Source organism: Triplophysa rosa, linkage group LG2 (genome assembly GCF_024868665.1).
Source record: "Triplophysa rosa linkage group LG2, Trosa_1v2, whole genome shotgun sequence".
Lineage (NCBI taxonomy): Eukaryota > Metazoa > Chordata > Actinopteri > Cypriniformes > Nemacheilidae > Triplophysa > Triplophysa rosa.
Window position 1 is genome coordinate 35,736,407 of NC_079891.1, and position 17,485 is coordinate 35,753,891.

Sequence of the window (17,485 nt, forward strand, 5' to 3'; positions counted from 1 at the left end):
TGAGTGAGTGAGTGAGGAGAGTGAGTGAGTGAGTAGGAGTGAGTGAGTGAGTGAGTGAGTGAGTGAGTGAGTGAGTGAGTGAGTGAGTGAGTGAGTGAGTGTGAGCGAGAGAGGAAGAGTGAGCAAGCGAGAGCGTGAGTGAGTGAGCGAGAAAGGAAGAGTGAGAGTGAGTGAGCGAGAGTGAGGGAGAGTGACACAAAGAAACAAGACTCTCAATGTCTGGGAACGTTATTATTGGATTTATAGAAATATATTTCACATTCAATTAATTACATTTCTGAAACAAAATTTTAGGAATAAAAAATGCTTATAGACAGTTTATTTCATGTTCAATTTACACTTGGAAAACGTCTTGAGAAGCATCACAAAGAAATCACACACATCTTATCGCTGCTCACCTGTTTCTATCATCAGATGGAGGGTTTTGTATTCAATCACAACATTCATTCTTTCTCTCTGAATGACGTACAGAAGAAATGTTTCCATACAAGCACACACCTGTCGTTCTGGCTCCAGCACCTGTTGGCAGGTAAAGCTCATGTACGCCATCAGAAACACTACACTCGCATGTCCCACCTCATATCATCTCAACAAATAAACAATATAATCAGCTGGGAAATTGATATAAAAACATGACTTTCAGTGCATTGCATGATTATGGGATAGACTCACAGCACAATATGCTCTGTGGCATACTAACAAGTGTTCGGTCATCTTGCACTCTCTTCATACTGTACACACTTCTGCAGGAAATGTATTCAAGTGTAATTGAGTTATTTCAAACAAAAACTGAAAGCAGTAGGTACGATCACGTCTCATGACCTGCACACACAGCAGGATTAATTCAATGATGATGTAATACTACACCTCTAGCTTATGTTAAAGGGCTGTCATCATTCACTCACCCTCAAGTTGTTCAAAACCTGTATAAATGACTTTGTTCTACTGAACAGAAAGATATTTGGAAGAATGTTAGCAATTTTCAGTTCTGGAGCATCATTAACTACCATAGCAGGAAAAACTCAAATCAAAGGTGCCCCAGAACTGTAGACCCCAGAAAATAAACCATTTAGTGTTCAACAGAACCATAAAAAGATGATGTCTGAGAACTGGAAATTGCTGACATTCTTCCAAATATCTGTCTTTGTGTTCAGCAATCTCTCAATTTTTGGGTGAAGTATCGCTTAAACATAAATATGACGTCTGTGTAGTGTGTACATCACATTGAATGTGTTCAATTAAATACTCCATACACATAATCAATGAGTGGTTTCAAACTGCATGTGGGAAAATCACTCGGCTGTTGCAGTAAATGCACACACACACACACACGCACGCATACACACGCACACAAAATTCAATGACTAAAATAGCAATAGTCTTGATATATTAACAACATTCTGCTAATTGCAACTTCTATTATTTCTCTTTCATTCCAGGAGGAAAAACTATGAAATATTTTCTCCTCACATTTTCTTTTGACAGTATTTTGGTCTTGAAACTTGAGATTTAACCTGTCCAAGGGTCTCGTGAAAAACAAGAAAACTGCTGTGGTAGCACATGCTGAAAAACTATTTGAGGGTGAGAAATTAAAGGGCACCGACTGATCTTCTACATATTGTATAATTTACTTTCCTCAGAGAAAAAAACTCAAATCAGCAACGAAAACACTGAATGTAAAGAGACTCGGAATGTTGTCAGAGCACCCAGTAAATCACACAGATATCGTATCGATCACAAATATTAAATACGGCTTAATATTGCTCATGAAGTACTTCTGGAGAGCTCATCTTTCACACACAGTGTACACGAGCAGACAATGCGCGTGTTTATAAAGCGTGCCATCTCTCTTCCCAAACACTTCAGATGAGCACAAGCACAAGCCTTTCAAAACACACCGCGCACCTGAAAAAACAAGTACAAAGGGACCCGTGGACGCGAGCGACATCCCACCTGTGAGTGCGAGAAAAGCAGGCGAAGTGACAGAAAGAGTCTTGCAAGTAAGAGAAGTAGAAAATTTATTGCAGTATTTGTTCCATCAGAGGCGTGTGGGTCCCTTTACACTGAGCAGGGCGACCGGTTTCATCGCGAATGTCCTTGGACACAGCCCTCCTCACAGACACTGCATGCTATACACAATAAATTACAGCCACACGGTGCTATCGTACAAAAATGGACAAACAGCTCAACAGAAAGAGTCTTCAGCCGGTAGAGGAGGAGCTAAGCTATAGAAAGCCGTCTGACGCTAAGAAATCCAAAAACAAGAGAAAGGGGAAAAAGGGTAAAAACATTGACAAACTAATCTTCCAACATTCAGTATATATTTAAATTTCTTTTATAGATATAAACAATATTTTTTATGTTAAACTATGATACACTGGGAGTAGAAATCAAACAACCAGAAATCTGCTGCACAACAGCGAAGGAGCACCCATACAATGTTTCTCCAAACATTTTATTCCTGCCATACGACGATGCACTCCGGCGTCACGCCCGGCGTCCATCAGAGAGAGTCTGTAGTGTACATGAGCCGCTCGCGTGTGTGTACGTGTACGTGTGTGTGTTTGGCTGACGTAAGATGACCCGGGAGATGTTTGGCTGGTAGGCATGATGGGAATCGTGTGTTGACGTGTCATTAGCTGGAGTTTCTGTCCTTGGCAGCGTACAGCGCGCGTAGAGTCTGTGCCATCTTGTGGGTGAGCTTGTTGCCGCTCGTGAGTGTGATTTTTTTGTAGATGATGTCAGTCTCTCGGATGGTGTCCACCCAAGGCACCAGCTTGCGTCCGTCGCGGCGTTTGGCCTCGGACCAGGTGCTGGAGTACGAGCCGGCCATCCAGTGGATGCTGTAACCGTCACTGGTCCTCTGGACGACTCGCGCTATCTGCGGCCGGTCTCTGTATTTGGGGCAGTGGATGGCTATGATGTCCAGCGCGCTGACGGACTCGCTCATGTTGGCCAACAGCAGGTCGCGTTTCCCTCGCTTAGACACCTGAAAGTGCAACAAAACCATGAGATTTACAGCGGACACTTATAAATGAGTAAGCTGCCGTGTTTTACGGTTTACCAGCTATAATAAAATCCCTCGGGAAATCATACAAACCGTATCAGTCGTCATGACGTGGCTATTCTCTTAAATACGAAATACGATTTTATTTTTTACGCTCCTTGGTGTGAACCTTAAGTGGACCAGATTGGATGTGTTTTGGTCTCTCACCCCAGGCGTTCTCTCCTCTCCTTCACTATCTGCATCCTCGGAGTCGAGCGTGTGGTGGTTTCGGGGGCTCGCAGACCCTCCCCCCAGCAGTGCTGTGATGGCTTTGTTCCTCACGTTTGCACTCGTATCTCCATCCTCGTCCTCTTCATCGGGGTCCAGGTGCTCCATCAGCAACTTGAACTGAGATTCAAACACACACAGCTTTGACTGACAAATACTTACATTCCGTTAAACAACATCTAAATCTAAACATACGAGTGGCGCTTGGGGCTTTCTGTGAGATTGCCAAAACAACCGTCACAAAATGTGTGCAAGTATTTCTGTAGTCCCGACTGAAACCGAGAGCTTAGGAGTGTGTTCTCACATCGAGGTATTGTTTGACGATCTTCTTCTTCATCTGGTGCGTCAGGTTATCGTGAATGTCATCGTTGTTGAGGAAGTCGATGGTCTGCCGCGGACTGAAGTGCACCGATGTCTTTCTGTTCACGGCTTTGTCGTACACCTTGGCCGACTCCGTGGGAGAGTACTTCTGAATTTTACTGCGTTGAAAACATGACAAAACATGTTAGTTGGTCCGTTACATTGAACTCTATTTTGGAAAAAATTGTACCGCTCTAACATTATTACTAATATGACATATGTAAGGAATAATTGACGACGGGCCGTTCAATTATCGAAAGTTAATGCACACCCCGAGGTGGTAATGCGGCCACGACGCGAAGCGGAACCGTTCAATTATACATGCAACACATGTATAATTGAACGGACCGGAGTCAATTATTCCGCTTATACCACGGTCACAACACCACAAGACGTTGTTACAATGTTTTATGTCAAGACATTTGTATGGTATTTGTCCCGGAATGCTCTTGCTGGTAGGACTAATTTCTTACGCATCTCATCTGAAGGCGTTGCTTGAGCCTGCATATGCAGTTTTCCGAGAGCGAGAGGAAGACAGACAGTGCACGTGCTGAGAGTGAAAAGACAAGTATCTATATTTGATTTGTTTTCGTCGTATTTAACACCCCTGTCGTATAAGAAAAGTATTAAGAGAAAAAATGTGACACGGAGGTTTCTGCGCCAGCTGCGGTTCTCGCAGTGGCATAGAAAGCTTCCTGCGTGTTTTATGTCCCGTTTACCCATTCCACAGACGAATTTAACATGTTGTTTTTGTTGTTTGTGCTTCGTGTTTTATCTTTAACCCGCTGATTGTGTCATGTAGTTTGCCGTTACCTTTGATACATGCTTTAGTTTTTCGTCTGAACAGTCCTGTACAGTGCTCTCGCCATTGTTGTTCAAATGCTGTCCATAAATAATAGTTATTTCTTCTCAGACAATGGAATTTGCCTGTCACTGTGTCTGTTGTTAGATACGTATTCACTGGTGGACAGTAGGCTACATTTAAGTTAAACTGGGCGCAGTGATATGGAACTGTAATTCGGTCGACAAATCTGGAACACCTTCATAGGTGTGCGTTTAACTGAAAAATAATGCACACCCGTCGAACGTTCGTCAGCCAATCAGAATGAAGCATTCAACAGCCCCGTGGTATAAATATATATATATATATATATATATATATATATGTACCGTATATGAAGATACATTTTCAAAAATCATGTTTATAATGTTTTTATTGTGTTAGTTAGCTGTATTTGTTGAGTTATTACAGCTTAAATCTAAACAAACCAACTGCAGTTTGATTGAGATTAATTTGGAATGCACATTAAAAAACATGATTTAAAAAAATTTAAAACAGTTATATCATTTTGGAACCAAACTCTTCATATATACTGTATATATTTTAAGGTTAATAAATGCAGGACCATAAATATGAATGCAACTAGAATAAAGCAAAGCAAGTGTAATCGAGTCTCGTCCTGGTCTGTGGATGTGCGTTACCTGTCTGAGAAGCCGTAGAGGTTCTTGAGATGTTGTTTCAGCACCAGCAGTAATAAAATGCCTTGTGATGCTCTGGCGAAGTCCAAGAGAGGCGACGTGTCATCGGGCAGACGCTCCATGACGGCATCGACATCTTCCAGATCAGAATCTGATTCAGACACCACCTCCTTGGTGTTCTCCGTCGGCCTGGGCTTCCTCACCCGCTGGCCCTCTTCATCCTCCTCAAAATCATCATCCTCGCCCTCCTCGTTGCCGAGGTCTCTCTGCTCCTCCAGCTCTTCGGAACCGTTCTGTTGTCTCCGTCGTCTCTTCTTCCGACTCTTCCGACCCGGAACTCTGATGAGAGACTGAAACACAAAACATCAGATCATGATGACATCACAACACGCCAGCACATTAAACAGCCATTTTTTTGTTGTATTATAAATAAATGAACCATGAAACAAAATACATGAAATAATGCTTTGTTTTTACATTTGCGAGTGTGAGGGTTTGTGTGTACCTCTTTAAATGACTGGAGCAGGTTGCTGCCCGACACGGACAGCGTGATGTCTATGTGATGCATGATGAACAGAGGCTCCTCCTGTGTCTGATACGGGAAGTAGGCCAAATTATCAGCGACGAACAACAGCATGTTCACCTCCATCTTCTGCTCAGAGAGAGAGAGAGAGACACAGAGACAGAACTTTACATCACAGCAAAGAGCCAGCGACAGGAAACGAGAGAGAGAGAGAGAGAGAGACGGGCGAGCGGTGCTAACCGAGCTGTCGTCGAACAGATTGAGGAGCGAGATGAGGAACGCTCGTCTGTGTTGTCTGTTTGTCCGGATCATGCTGTACAGGTGAGAACACAGCGCAGAACTGGACTCGTCCTGACGGAAGCCACGGATGATGGATGCCGACGACCCCAGGATGGCCTGCTGTACTTGATAAGACATCTTCATCCCCGCCACGGCTTTCATCTGTTCACAACAATCCAAGCCGGTTAAATAATGTCTGCTACATCAACAACATCAATCCTGCAGCTGGTGTCACCCGAGGAGCTTCGTGTTGTACTATATCTGACCAATAGGAACGCTACATTGAGAATGATGGATGATATCGTCCAGTAATGACTATGACACGTGTGACAGGTGATGTGTATTGATGCTCACATGGATGAATCCAGTGTACTTCTTATCGATCTCCACCAGCTGCTGGTCCGCTTTGTTCCTCATGGTGGGCTCTGGGTCCGTTCCCATGGCGACCAGATATGGCACACACTGAAAAATGGAAATAAATAAGTAGTGTGTGTCATATATCATCTATACATATTGAAATGGTTTGGTACCTGGATGCTGATCATGTTGTGTATTTGCGGTGAGTGTGTGTACCTGTACGGGGTGTATGAGGCCCTGGCTGAGGGTCAAAGCGATGACGTTAAGAGCGAAGTGTCGCACGCTGGACTGCGTGTGGAAGAAAGACTCCAGCACTTGTTTGAGATACAGCTGCATGATGGAGCTGCTCATCCCAGACGAGATGTCGCCCATCTCCTTCAGATCCTCCTGCTTCGACATCTTCTGCCCTGCGCGCACACACACACACACAAGAAAATAATGTCTGACTGCACACAGAACTATGAGTGTATTTAATATTTCCGTGTCTTTTCCTCACATTCTCTGTCAGCTTCCTGCATGCGCGAGTCCTCCTCCTGCAGGTACATCTGGAGATTCTTCAGCACCTGAATCTTCAGCGTGATGCTGCTTCTCTTGTCAGACAGCAGTCCGTTATACAGAGACTTCACCTCCGGGACAAACATCTGACTCGGGTGCATGATTAACAGAAACCCTGCGGCACATCACACACAACCACAACACGTCACGCCACGGGTCATTCTGTGTTTCAGGTCACATATAAAACATGATTTATCCACAGTTATTACACGGCTCGTTGGAGTGCTCGATTCTGATTGGCCAGCAGGGTTGTCATTCCCAGATAACAACCTCTCAAAACTAATAACACATTTGGACAGGTCTTTTTTTGACAAATGAAATATAAATATGTCTATTAATAACATATATGACATTATAATTACAAATGATTCAACCAAATAGCCTCTACTTGACATTTGAACGTCGTTTCTCACCTTAAAACAGAAAGTAAACGGCTTTAACTTGCAGAAGGTCTGCGTTCGGTTAAAACCCGCTGATAAAATATTTCAAATTCACATGTTTATGAATTTATGCCCGGTTTTATTCTCATGTGGCAAGTAGGCGTGTAATAAGCGGGATAATGTTCAGGCAGCCGGTTGTTATGGTGAAATAAGCCCCTTCAGTGAGACACAAGATCGTTCTGATAACACTGAAGGGGCTTATTTCTGCTGCCTGAACATTATCCCTTACGTGTGCGTACATGTGTCATATCGCTGAAGAACTCACTTTTCATTTCAGTCACATTCTTTTTAGAAAAAGACCGATAATGACATCAATAACCGGGAAAGAACTTTGTAAGCAATAAGGTACGAGAGGCTGTGCTTTATTGTGAATAAATCACGGCTGAAGGGTGCTGTTGGGCATGATGATGTGTGCCGTGACGTTCTGTACAGCTTTCCTGTAGCTCAGTGGCTAGAGCGTGGCGCTAGCAACGCCAAGGTCAGGGGTTGGATCCCAGGGATTGCACAAATGTATAGCATCATGCGATGCAAGTCGCTTTGGATAAAAGCGTCTGCCAAATGCATGAATGTAAATACTAATCTTGTGCTAACGCTTTATACACACAAGTTAGTGTTATATGTGACGTGTCGTTCTTACCCAACCCAATGATGGCTTTGCATCGGACCTCCTCGTCCTCATGATTGGTGAAGTACAGCAGTAATTCCAGAACCTTCTCCTTTATCACGACCTGTTCGCAACACAACACACATACAGAATGAATCAATCTAAGACCATACAACATCAGAACAAACAAACCTGGAAGTTCATAGACAACATAAACAAATCAAGCACGTTTACATTTACATGTCTTTACATGTTTTTTTTGGGCGTGTTACTGTTTGTCCACATCCCAACAAAGAAGAAACATTTATCAAAACGTAAGAAATGTTTACTGCTTTGCCACATGGGTAACACGTGATTTCATTATCCACAGATGTAATGTTCCCAGCACGTGCTGTCAATACAAAACCAGATGTACTCATCCTCCGTTAGGTCGTGCACGTGGAAAGGCTGGATTACCTTCGTGGTGCCCTTGAAGTCCTCTCGGTCGAAGTCGAAGTGTCTGCCGAGAGCTCCGACAGTGAAGAGCGATCTGAGGAGCGCAGCTTTAGTGGCGGTCATGGCCATGCTGTTCGTCCCCTCCTGATGCTGGACCTTCAGCTTGGTCAGAGCTCCGTAATAACGGTTAAAACACGCCCACACAAACTTATAATTACGGGTCACTTTATTCACTACCGCACCCAAACAGCTGACGCAGTGCTGGACAACCTGCCAAGAAAACCGCATCACATTAGCATTCTTTTCTTCTTCAGCATTGTGGTGCCATTAAGTGCTGTGGTCATGTAGCACTTTGTGTGTGCGCGCGCGTCACTTACAGTCATGCCATATTTTAAAATAAGTTTCATTAGGTCTTCTTCGATGGTGGTGAGGAAGCTCTCGCTGGGATGATCCATCAGAGGAACCACCAGCTCCAGGATCTTAGCAACATTACAAATCACCATGAAGTCGCTCTGAGACTGAAGGACGAGAGAGAGAAAATAAATGCACTGAGAACACGCGGCCACTAGATGGCAGGAGGACGTCAGATGTGAAACGGTTCAGCACTTACACTGCACTTGGTGGTGAGGTAGGGCTGCATCGTCATGGCATGCTTGACCATCAGCTGCGCTCGGATCTTACTGAACAGGTACAGCGTAGTGATGCACGCCACCAGCCGCGTGGAGTTCACGCTCTTGTGCTCTGCACACGGATGACATCACAACAACATGTCAACATCACCTGGAGAAGCGCCTCCTCTGTATGTGAATGCGTTTGCTTGACATTACTGAGAATGTGTATTTCTCGAAGCGAACAAGCATCAGTTTTTGTGTATGTACCTGCAAGCGCCTCCTCGTATTTCAGGATGTGCTCCACCAGATTGTCCACTAGCTGCACGCAGGCTTTCCTCGCAGGCTTATAGGACGAGTCCTCCTCAGACTTCAACAGCTGCACAAACAACACAAGTCATTGAAACATCCTCCATACAGATGTGCACAGAAGCGGATTGTGTGAACGCACACTTACGTTCTGCAGGAGCTGCTCAAACCAGTCGTAGCCCGTGTCTCGACAGGCAGCCACCTACAAACCACATCAACATAACACATCACACAGGAAGACGGTCTGTCCGAATCGATCTGATGGGTTTAAAATACAAGCGTACACTCCATACAGTGCACTTCACAATAACGGTGGGGTTCAAAAATAGTAGTGTCCAGTGCACTTGAAGTCATGAAGCCTGCCTGTGACGTCTCGACTGAAATGACCTTCTGTGATCCGCTTTGCATTTCACTTTGCAAGCGTAACATTTATGCAGTAAAACCAACTCAACATGAGCACAGTCTAGCTAGAAAAATGTATATTACATTCTATAGTCTAACCAAGTGCAGCATGGAGACAGATGCAAGACTGACAGCCAACCAATCAGAACATATTCGGGTGATTCTCACGACTCGTGGCAGTAAAGATTTGAATGATAAAACATACAATTCTGTAACACAAAAATGATCACAATGAAGATAATTGTGTTCTCTACCTTAGACAAAACATCGCTTTTCTGCTGAAATGCTCATAACCGTAACACGTCCAGATTTGAGTGCAGTGTGTGTTGTAATTTAAACAAGAGTAAGTTCAAACCATTGGATGTTCTACTAGATGCTCTCAATGGCAAAAAATGATTGACAGAACATTCATGTATAATAAAAAAAGCAATAAGCATCGACTGATTTATGACTGAACATTTCAAACACACACAAACATATATATACACATTACGTTTGGTTTTATGTGACGAAACACAACTACTAGCGCCTTTCAAATGACTAACAAGTTAACAGATGACTTTTTTCTAGTTGAAAACTTTCTTCCGCAGAACACAAAAGAAGATATTTTGAAGAATGTTGTTAACCTCTCCCCATTCACTTGCATTAGTTACAACAGAAGTGAATGGGGTCCAGTGCTGTTCTGTTACCAACATTTTTCCAAATATCTTCTTTTGTGTTCTGCGGAACAGGTTTGAAATGACAAGAAAGCGAGTAAATGATTTTGAAGGTGAACTGCTCCTTTAATAATCTCTTGTCACGCTGTGTACACAACTTTTCCATTCTCACTACGGACGCAGGACAGTGCAGTCTTCTGAATTAATTTTTTTGTATTAAAATATCCTTCATTAATGTCTTATTATGTATGATGAATAAAATCGTGCTTATGCATCATGGCTTCGCTTGTTTTTAGCAAAACATGCTATGGGACTGATGGATTTAAATGGTTACGGTAATGAGAATAGTAAAGGCCTTTTTTTGTCAAAAAATGTTCTAAATTGTGTTACACTGTTTTGAAATAAATGCCTTTAAACGTGTCATTCCTTGTTTTAATGAATATATAAGAAATAAACATGTTTTGAAGAAAATCATGTTTGACATCTATGAGCGTTTCATAGAGCAGGATTTCCCACCAAGAAGATTCCAGCGTCTACCCAACAAAACCTAACAGACATAGAAGAGCCGCCGCGGATGCAGAGCTTGAGATGAACGTCTGTCTGTACTGACCACATCCGTGATGTTGAGAATCTTTCTGTTCATGGTGTCTTTGTCGTGGTTGGCCGTGGGTGTGAACCACAGCTTCTGGAATGTTTCGTTCACCAGTTTCTGCAGGGATGAGCGCAGCGTTAGCTCTCAGCACCAACAACACACACACACACACACACACACACACACACACACACACACACACACACACACACACACACACACACACACACACACACACACACACACACACACACACACACACACACACACACACACACACACACACACACACACACACAGCAGGTGTGACATCATCAGTGTAATACATCACAGACCTTGATGCCTTCCTCGTCGTTCACCCTGCGGATCATCTTCACGCACATCTCTGTGATCTTACTGAAGTTAGGCTGCTCCAAACAAATGTCTCTCAGGATCTTGATCACTCTCTTCCTCACGCTGATACCCGTGTCCTGAAGAGAGAGAGGACTGTTTTAACATCTTACTGCTGACGGTGAAGAACAGAAGACAGGGCAGCGCGCACAGACGTACCAGTATCCTCTCGATGAGCATGTCATAGTACTGCTCTGTCAGCTGAGGTCGACTCAACACAAAACGGCCCAACAGCTCCACAGCTGCCTCTCTCACGCTGGTGGAGTTATCCATCAGACGCCCGTGAACACCTCGCTGCATATCAGACTACACAACACACACACACACACACACACACACACATTAAACACCAGCCGCAGAACTCACGTTTGGTGTCAATGAAGACGACGGCTTTACCCTGGCCAGTATACTGGGGTCCACAGCCACCACCTCAGACAGACACTTCATGGCTTTAGTCCGCACCGCTATAGCACTCTCCCCTAAAACACGCAGAATCTGAAAAACAAACAGAAGAAAGTCAAACACACACCCAACCCCCGTTCAGACACACAGCGACAAAGCAAGGTCATTCGTTTCAACGAAGAATCAGCGACGCGAGCGAGACCTGTTGGCGACAGGAAGTGGACGTGTCTAGCGAAGCGACAAAGTCGAGATTTGCTCAACTTTATGCAAACGATGAGCGACTTTCAGGAGCGACCACCAATAGGAGTAAAAAAGCAGAGCACACGTCATCCGTCTCTCGTCAGTTACTGCAGGGTTTGTTCAGAACTGTTACTAGAGCAACCAAAGATAACACCATCTAACCACCTCGTAGCGAGAGACTAGCGACGTGAACGCACAGTAATACATAACTTTACGTGTGCAATACGTGTTCTAGCATTCAATGAGATTGATGGGGTTTTGTATATTGTTGTGCTGTTTACATTTACAACACATTTGGTTTTACAAAGACATCCGTCATATTCAACCAATGAACAAGTGCTTCGTGAGTCAGGACAAGGCATCATTTAAGAGAATTAATTTTGGTTCCAAAGACGAGATAACTCATAATAACTCAAAAGATACAGCTAACAAACACAATTAAAACATGCTAACATCACAAAAAACATGATTTTTGACATTTTTTCCTTTTGAAACCAAACTCTTCAATTGTTTGCGATCACGAATGAAGCAAACTCCGAATGCACACACAGTGATGATGTCATGATTTTCTCACCTGTGTCAGGTAGATGTCAAAGCTCTGAGAGAAGGGTCTGGTGGAGGCCAGATAGCGTACGATAAGGCCGGCGTCCTCGTAGTCCACAGTGTCCGAATTCATCCTGTTCAAAGTAGTTTAGCATGACACACCTCAGCATGACCAATCAGAATCCCATCTTTAGTTGACATGATTAAAGTGAGGGATACCTGAGAGTAGTGAACTGATTGGGAGTGGATTTAATGACCCTGTGCAGGTATTTCTTTCGCGTTTCGGCACGCTGCATGATGTCTCCGGTGGCCTGCAGCTCTTTAGCGTGCTGCGCCCCGTCTGAATCGTCCTCCTTTGGGTTCGTGTTGCGCATGGCCTTCTCAGCCTCCGTAGTGCAGTCTCTGAACCACTGAGCGATGTAAAACTTGCGTGAAAACTACAAGAAACAGACCGGAAGAGTTTCAATCGAGTGTTCAGACTTGGGAAACATAAAAACAGGGATCAGAAAGTGTCACACTCACAGCGAGGGCGGGGTCGGTCTCGGCGCTCTCGTCCATGTAATCTAACAGCGCTTTCTGCAACCGTTGGGTCTCGTCTCCCTCCGAGCTCTAAACACACAACAGCAAACACAGAGCGCTCATTACACGCCGTCCGCAGACGTCAGTGCGTGCGCGTGTGTTCGTCGCAGCTGCGCTCACCTCTCTGATGATGCGATCGATGGCTTTCTGATCCATTCTGCTAGTAACCGAATCTTTCCTCAGCCGGGCGGCGACGGTGCCCAGATAGTCCAGCGATGCCACCCGCAGGGCCATTTCTGTCTGCTTGTTACTGAACTGATGCACCTGTACGGAGGGCGTGAAGGGTCAAGGGTCACAAGGGCGGCATGTAGCGTTGTGTGTGAAAAGGCAAAAGCTTTTTTCTGTTATTACCAGTAATCTTCCCAGCAGGCTCAGCAGCAGTTCAGAAGCGGGCCATTCGGGTTTGTTGACCGTAGACAACAGATCCTGCACAAAGTTTTCAAACAGCGGCCTATAATCTTCCTCGCCCTGTTTACTGCCACACCTGAGACGGGTCAACACACACAAAACACGCGTTGAGTACCGCAAGCAGCACACACAGACAAAAAGAGATTACGAGAAACATGATCTGACTTTTTGAGGAAGACAGAGAGGAAGTTCTGCGCCGTCCTTCTGGCCGTCTCGTACGAGTTGGTGATCAACACGTCATCATCGACCTGAGAGGCAGAATTCACTCATACAGTTACATTCAAGAACCGTATCGTTATTACATTAGATCTGATCTCAGAGGTCACGGGTTTGATTTCTGGGGGAAAAACACTGACACGCGGAGACAATAAAGACACGTCTGTCAAATACATGAATGTAAAATGACAACACCTTGTCCAAACTGTAAGCACTAATCTGATTGGCTGCGAGTCAAAATTTCAGCCCACATGTCAAACTAATCATTGGATGTCACACAAAAATAAAAAAATACGTTCACAAAACATCCATAAACACAAAGACTTTGTTAACAGTAATGCTGGTGAAATATGCGAATCAGTTTTGTACAGAAAATATGAGAACAAAATCAACACACAAAGACGTCTGTGGTTTACCTTCTTGTGGTCCTCTTCGGAGTATCTCTCTGAGGGCAGGTGGACCACACACTGAATTAACTGCAGGACCAGAGCACTGACCATCTGAATAAACACCGGCTCGCCCTCCGCATCGCAACTGTTCAACCTGCGCACACACACACACACACACAACAGGTCAACACACAGACGGATCTCACACCCGCGTGCTGCACACAACTCTCATCGGTACCTGAAGTTTCTGAGGCTGCGCTTGCTGGTGGGCAGTCTGGCCAGTGAAGTAAAAATCTCCTCTAGAATCAACTGCCTGTGTTTCTCGTAGCGAGAGAAGACCTGAGACACAGAACGAAAGAAACTTTGATCAATCTACAAATAACAACACTAACAGCAGCTTCTCAACACAACACCGTAAGACCACACACACTCTTTTCACTGTTAAGAAAACCTACCGCCGTCACCAGCTTAATGGCACACAGCTGCAACTCGCTGACGTTCTCCACAAAGAACGGCGTGATGCCCATCGACGAGACCTGCAGAAACAACACACGGCGTGAGAAAGCGAGGACGAGAGCGAGAGACGGGGGGGACGTCAGATGAACTCATACCTGTAGTATGGTGGTGTCAGTGAGGAGCTGAATCTCCAGCAGCTCAGAGATGTTACTGACGACATCACACACTTTGTTATACAGCATGATGATGACGCGCTGCTTTGCGGTGGAACACTTTGCTCGCTTGGCTTTAGAACTGAGCAGGGAGCCTGAAACGCACACAACACACAGTTCACCACACATATATAAACACTATAGTGTAGAGCCGTGAGAGTCAAAAACATCCGTCACAGACACCCGCGATCTTATTGGCTCATACGTAGGCCTGTCAAGAAATAATTGTGATAGTCCATATTGTTGTCATTTTATAAATATTTCATGCCACTGATTGAGTAATGATGATATAATAAAGCAAGCACACCCTTTCAAAGAACAAAAACCTTTAATAGAATATTTGGACATTGAAACTGGAGTGTAAATGAGTGTAAATCCGATACATAAAACAGACACTTCCAGTTCCAGTTCCATTTACGTTACAAGCCAAAGTTTAGGTCAAGCAGAGCCCTTGATATGTGAACTCTAGAGAGGGCAGCACGACTGTATGTCACAGCGTGGCCACATGGAGCAATGAAAAACAATGTCTCTTTATCTGGAACGACCTTTTGACTGGTGTCCCATTCCTGAAGCGCCCTTCAACGGAGCGAAAACGCTGTTTGAAATTCGTCATGTCATATTTAACTTAACTGCATGTAAGACCTCACTCGCGCGCCAAATACGCCTTTTGTTTTAATCAGTCGTGATGCTGATTTGGTTACCTCCGTATTTAAAGAGTAGAGCGTCTTGTTCATGAGTGGGAGGTTTGCGGCTTTGACACCAAGCCGATGAGGTCTACTACAGTATTCCCAACTGGCTTTATTCCTCAGGAAAACACAATATACTGTAACTCCTCCAGTGTTTGACTGTGCGCGCGCATGTGCGAGTCCGCTTTTAACACACAAACACAGGGCAGCGCTAACAGAGACAGCACGATCGGATAAAATGTTCATGTCGTTCATTTTTATGTAAACATTCTAAGCCTTCCAAATTGCCTGACTTTCACCGACTAAAAAGTTAAATTTCCGAGACCTATAATGAATGAAACCCAGTCTATGAGGTGGTGGTTTTTTAGCCAAAGCTCTTGCAATGTACATGTTTCTGGCATTTTGTCTTAGTTAAGAGCTACTGGGGACTGCATGTGACTTAAGTGATTGGCAGGTGACAAGCGGGAAGGGAATAAAATGGTGCTGAAGATAGCCATAACAATACGCAAAAATGTGTAAAAAACACGATAAAAAATACAATATAGAAAAATTACATTTTTATAAATGGAAACTAACATTTAAAGTGACAAACAAAAATCCCTGATATTCCACGACTTCGACAAAATATATATAAAATTCCATGATATTTCAGAAATTCCATGACCTGTGGGAACCCTGGCATGTATAAACTCAATGGCGATGTATTGCATCACCCAAAACTACAGACGTCAAGTTTATATATCGCGCGATAAATTGACCATCGCGACAGGCCTATTTATACAAGCAACTCATTCCAGTCTTGTGAAAACACAAGCATTCAGATGTGAACACAGTGTCGGATCACCGTTGAGTGAGTCATGTCTGGTGTGTAGAGAGGTCAGCGTCTCACCTCCTTTAGGGTTGACCCTGTAGACGGGATCGTACTGCGGATAAAGAGTGTTCTGCAGGTGAAACTTAGTGTACTGTAGAATCCTCTCGATCACATCCTCGATGTACACGGCTTTAGGCATGTGTGATGATGTCATGATGTTCAGGGCCGTCAGACACGCCTCTGCTGATTTGGTCACACGCTCCATGATGAGATCCCTCCAGAGACGCTCCTCATCCTCGCCATCATTATCCTGACGAAGAGCAGAGAGGAAAATGGCATGTGGGAATGACAGTCTTCAAATCCAAATGTGTGATTTTTTCTGGATTTGCATTAGCAAGTCTGGCCTAATTTTGGGGTCACAAAAACAATTAATGAAGTATTTTAGAATGCTGCTCACATGGTTTATGTGTGTGGTAAGATTGGCTCCATCCAGAATGTTCTTCTCCAGGATGTTCAACAGCTTCACCAGTTTATCAGAGGGAATCTGACCATTACAACAGAGAGAAAACAGAAAAAGTCAAATAAGTTAACAATGTAGACTAGCCTTTACATGTACAAAACTGCATTCCCAGTCCATCCAAAACACATGCCAATCAGAAAGCGTTCTGGCACTGACATCACATCAGTAACACTGTCAATGGCAATGTTCACTCCTTCACGATTCCCTATATAGCCAATGCTAAACACTCCACTATATGGGGAAGAAGAAGTGAGTGAAAATGAGTGAACGTTTTCGTACACTGACGAAATAAATCCTGCCTCTGACAGTACTGTCGCGGACATTCGTCATAACGCTTATATTACACCTGTGTGGCTTAAAGTTGACCATTTTTTATTTGTCACGTTTTTGTATTAGTTTTTAATAAAGAGAACAAAACAGCTGTTGCCACGTTTAGTTAATTACATTTATTACGTTTAATTAAATTATTTGATATATTTCAAATAAAGCACCACTGTCTATACATTCATTTAATCTGTTCCTTCTCAAAAAGTAGAAAATAACTGTCAACAAGAACAAAGTATAAACGTATTATAAAGTCTCCACCAGCTGATTCTAATCAGACGGTTGATTTGCGCTGCATCATGGGAAATAGTGAGTGAACGAGTGTGTACACTCAAAATCAGAATGCATTATGGGTAAAAAGTAGTGAATGACTGTAGGGAATGAGTCGTTCACTTAGGTTTCAGACCCCACAACAAAATGGGGGACACCCGCTACA

The 17,485-nt window shown here is 43.9% G+C and overlaps 1 protein-coding gene across 2 annotated transcripts in view; it reads right to left on the reverse strand.

Moving 5' to 3' along the window:
* Positions 1–2,001: 2,001 nt before the first annotated feature.
* Positions 2,002–17,485, reverse strand: part of nipbla (NIPBL cohesin loading factor a) — a 31,825-nt gene continuing 16,341 nt past the window's right edge. For both annotated transcript variants that reach the window (XM_057354824.1, XM_057354833.1), the window contains exons 15-45: positions 16,663–16,749; positions 16,284–16,515; positions 14,652–14,803; positions 14,496–14,576; positions 14,279–14,379; positions 14,068–14,194; positions 13,601–13,683; positions 13,379–13,511; positions 13,148–13,291; positions 12,971–13,057; positions 12,668–12,885; positions 12,480–12,582; positions 11,660–11,758; positions 11,423–11,569; positions 11,209–11,343; positions 10,892–10,990; positions 9,372–9,425; positions 9,185–9,293; positions 8,917–9,047; positions 8,684–8,824; positions 8,328–8,576; positions 7,905–7,995; positions 6,769–6,942; positions 6,489–6,679; positions 6,270–6,377; positions 5,877–6,077; positions 5,619–5,765; positions 5,117–5,463; positions 3,579–3,753; positions 3,215–3,394; positions 2,002–2,989 (exon numbers count right to left, since the gene is read on the reverse strand). In XM_057354824.1, the coding sequence (XP_057210807.1) occupies positions 2,636–2,989; positions 3,215–3,394; positions 3,579–3,753; positions 5,117–5,463; positions 5,619–5,765; positions 5,877–6,077; positions 6,270–6,377; positions 6,489–6,679; positions 6,769–6,942; positions 7,905–7,995; positions 8,328–8,576; positions 8,684–8,824; positions 8,917–9,047; positions 9,185–9,293; positions 9,372–9,425; positions 10,892–10,990; positions 11,209–11,343; positions 11,423–11,569; positions 11,660–11,758; positions 12,480–12,582; positions 12,668–12,885; positions 12,971–13,057; positions 13,148–13,291; positions 13,379–13,511; positions 13,601–13,683; positions 14,068–14,194; positions 14,279–14,379; positions 14,496–14,576; positions 14,652–14,803; positions 16,284–16,515; positions 16,663–16,749 (4,680 nt within the window). In that variant the 3' untranslated portion in view covers positions 2,002–2,635. The remainder of the gene's footprint in view (positions 2,990–3,214; positions 3,395–3,578; positions 3,754–5,116; positions 5,464–5,618; positions 5,766–5,876; positions 6,078–6,269; positions 6,378–6,488; positions 6,680–6,768; positions 6,943–7,904; positions 7,996–8,327; positions 8,577–8,683; positions 8,825–8,916; positions 9,048–9,184; positions 9,294–9,371; positions 9,426–10,891; positions 10,991–11,208; positions 11,344–11,422; positions 11,570–11,659; positions 11,759–12,479; positions 12,583–12,667; positions 12,886–12,970; positions 13,058–13,147; positions 13,292–13,378; positions 13,512–13,600; positions 13,684–14,067; positions 14,195–14,278; positions 14,380–14,495; positions 14,577–14,651; positions 14,804–16,283; positions 16,516–16,662; positions 16,750–17,485) is intronic.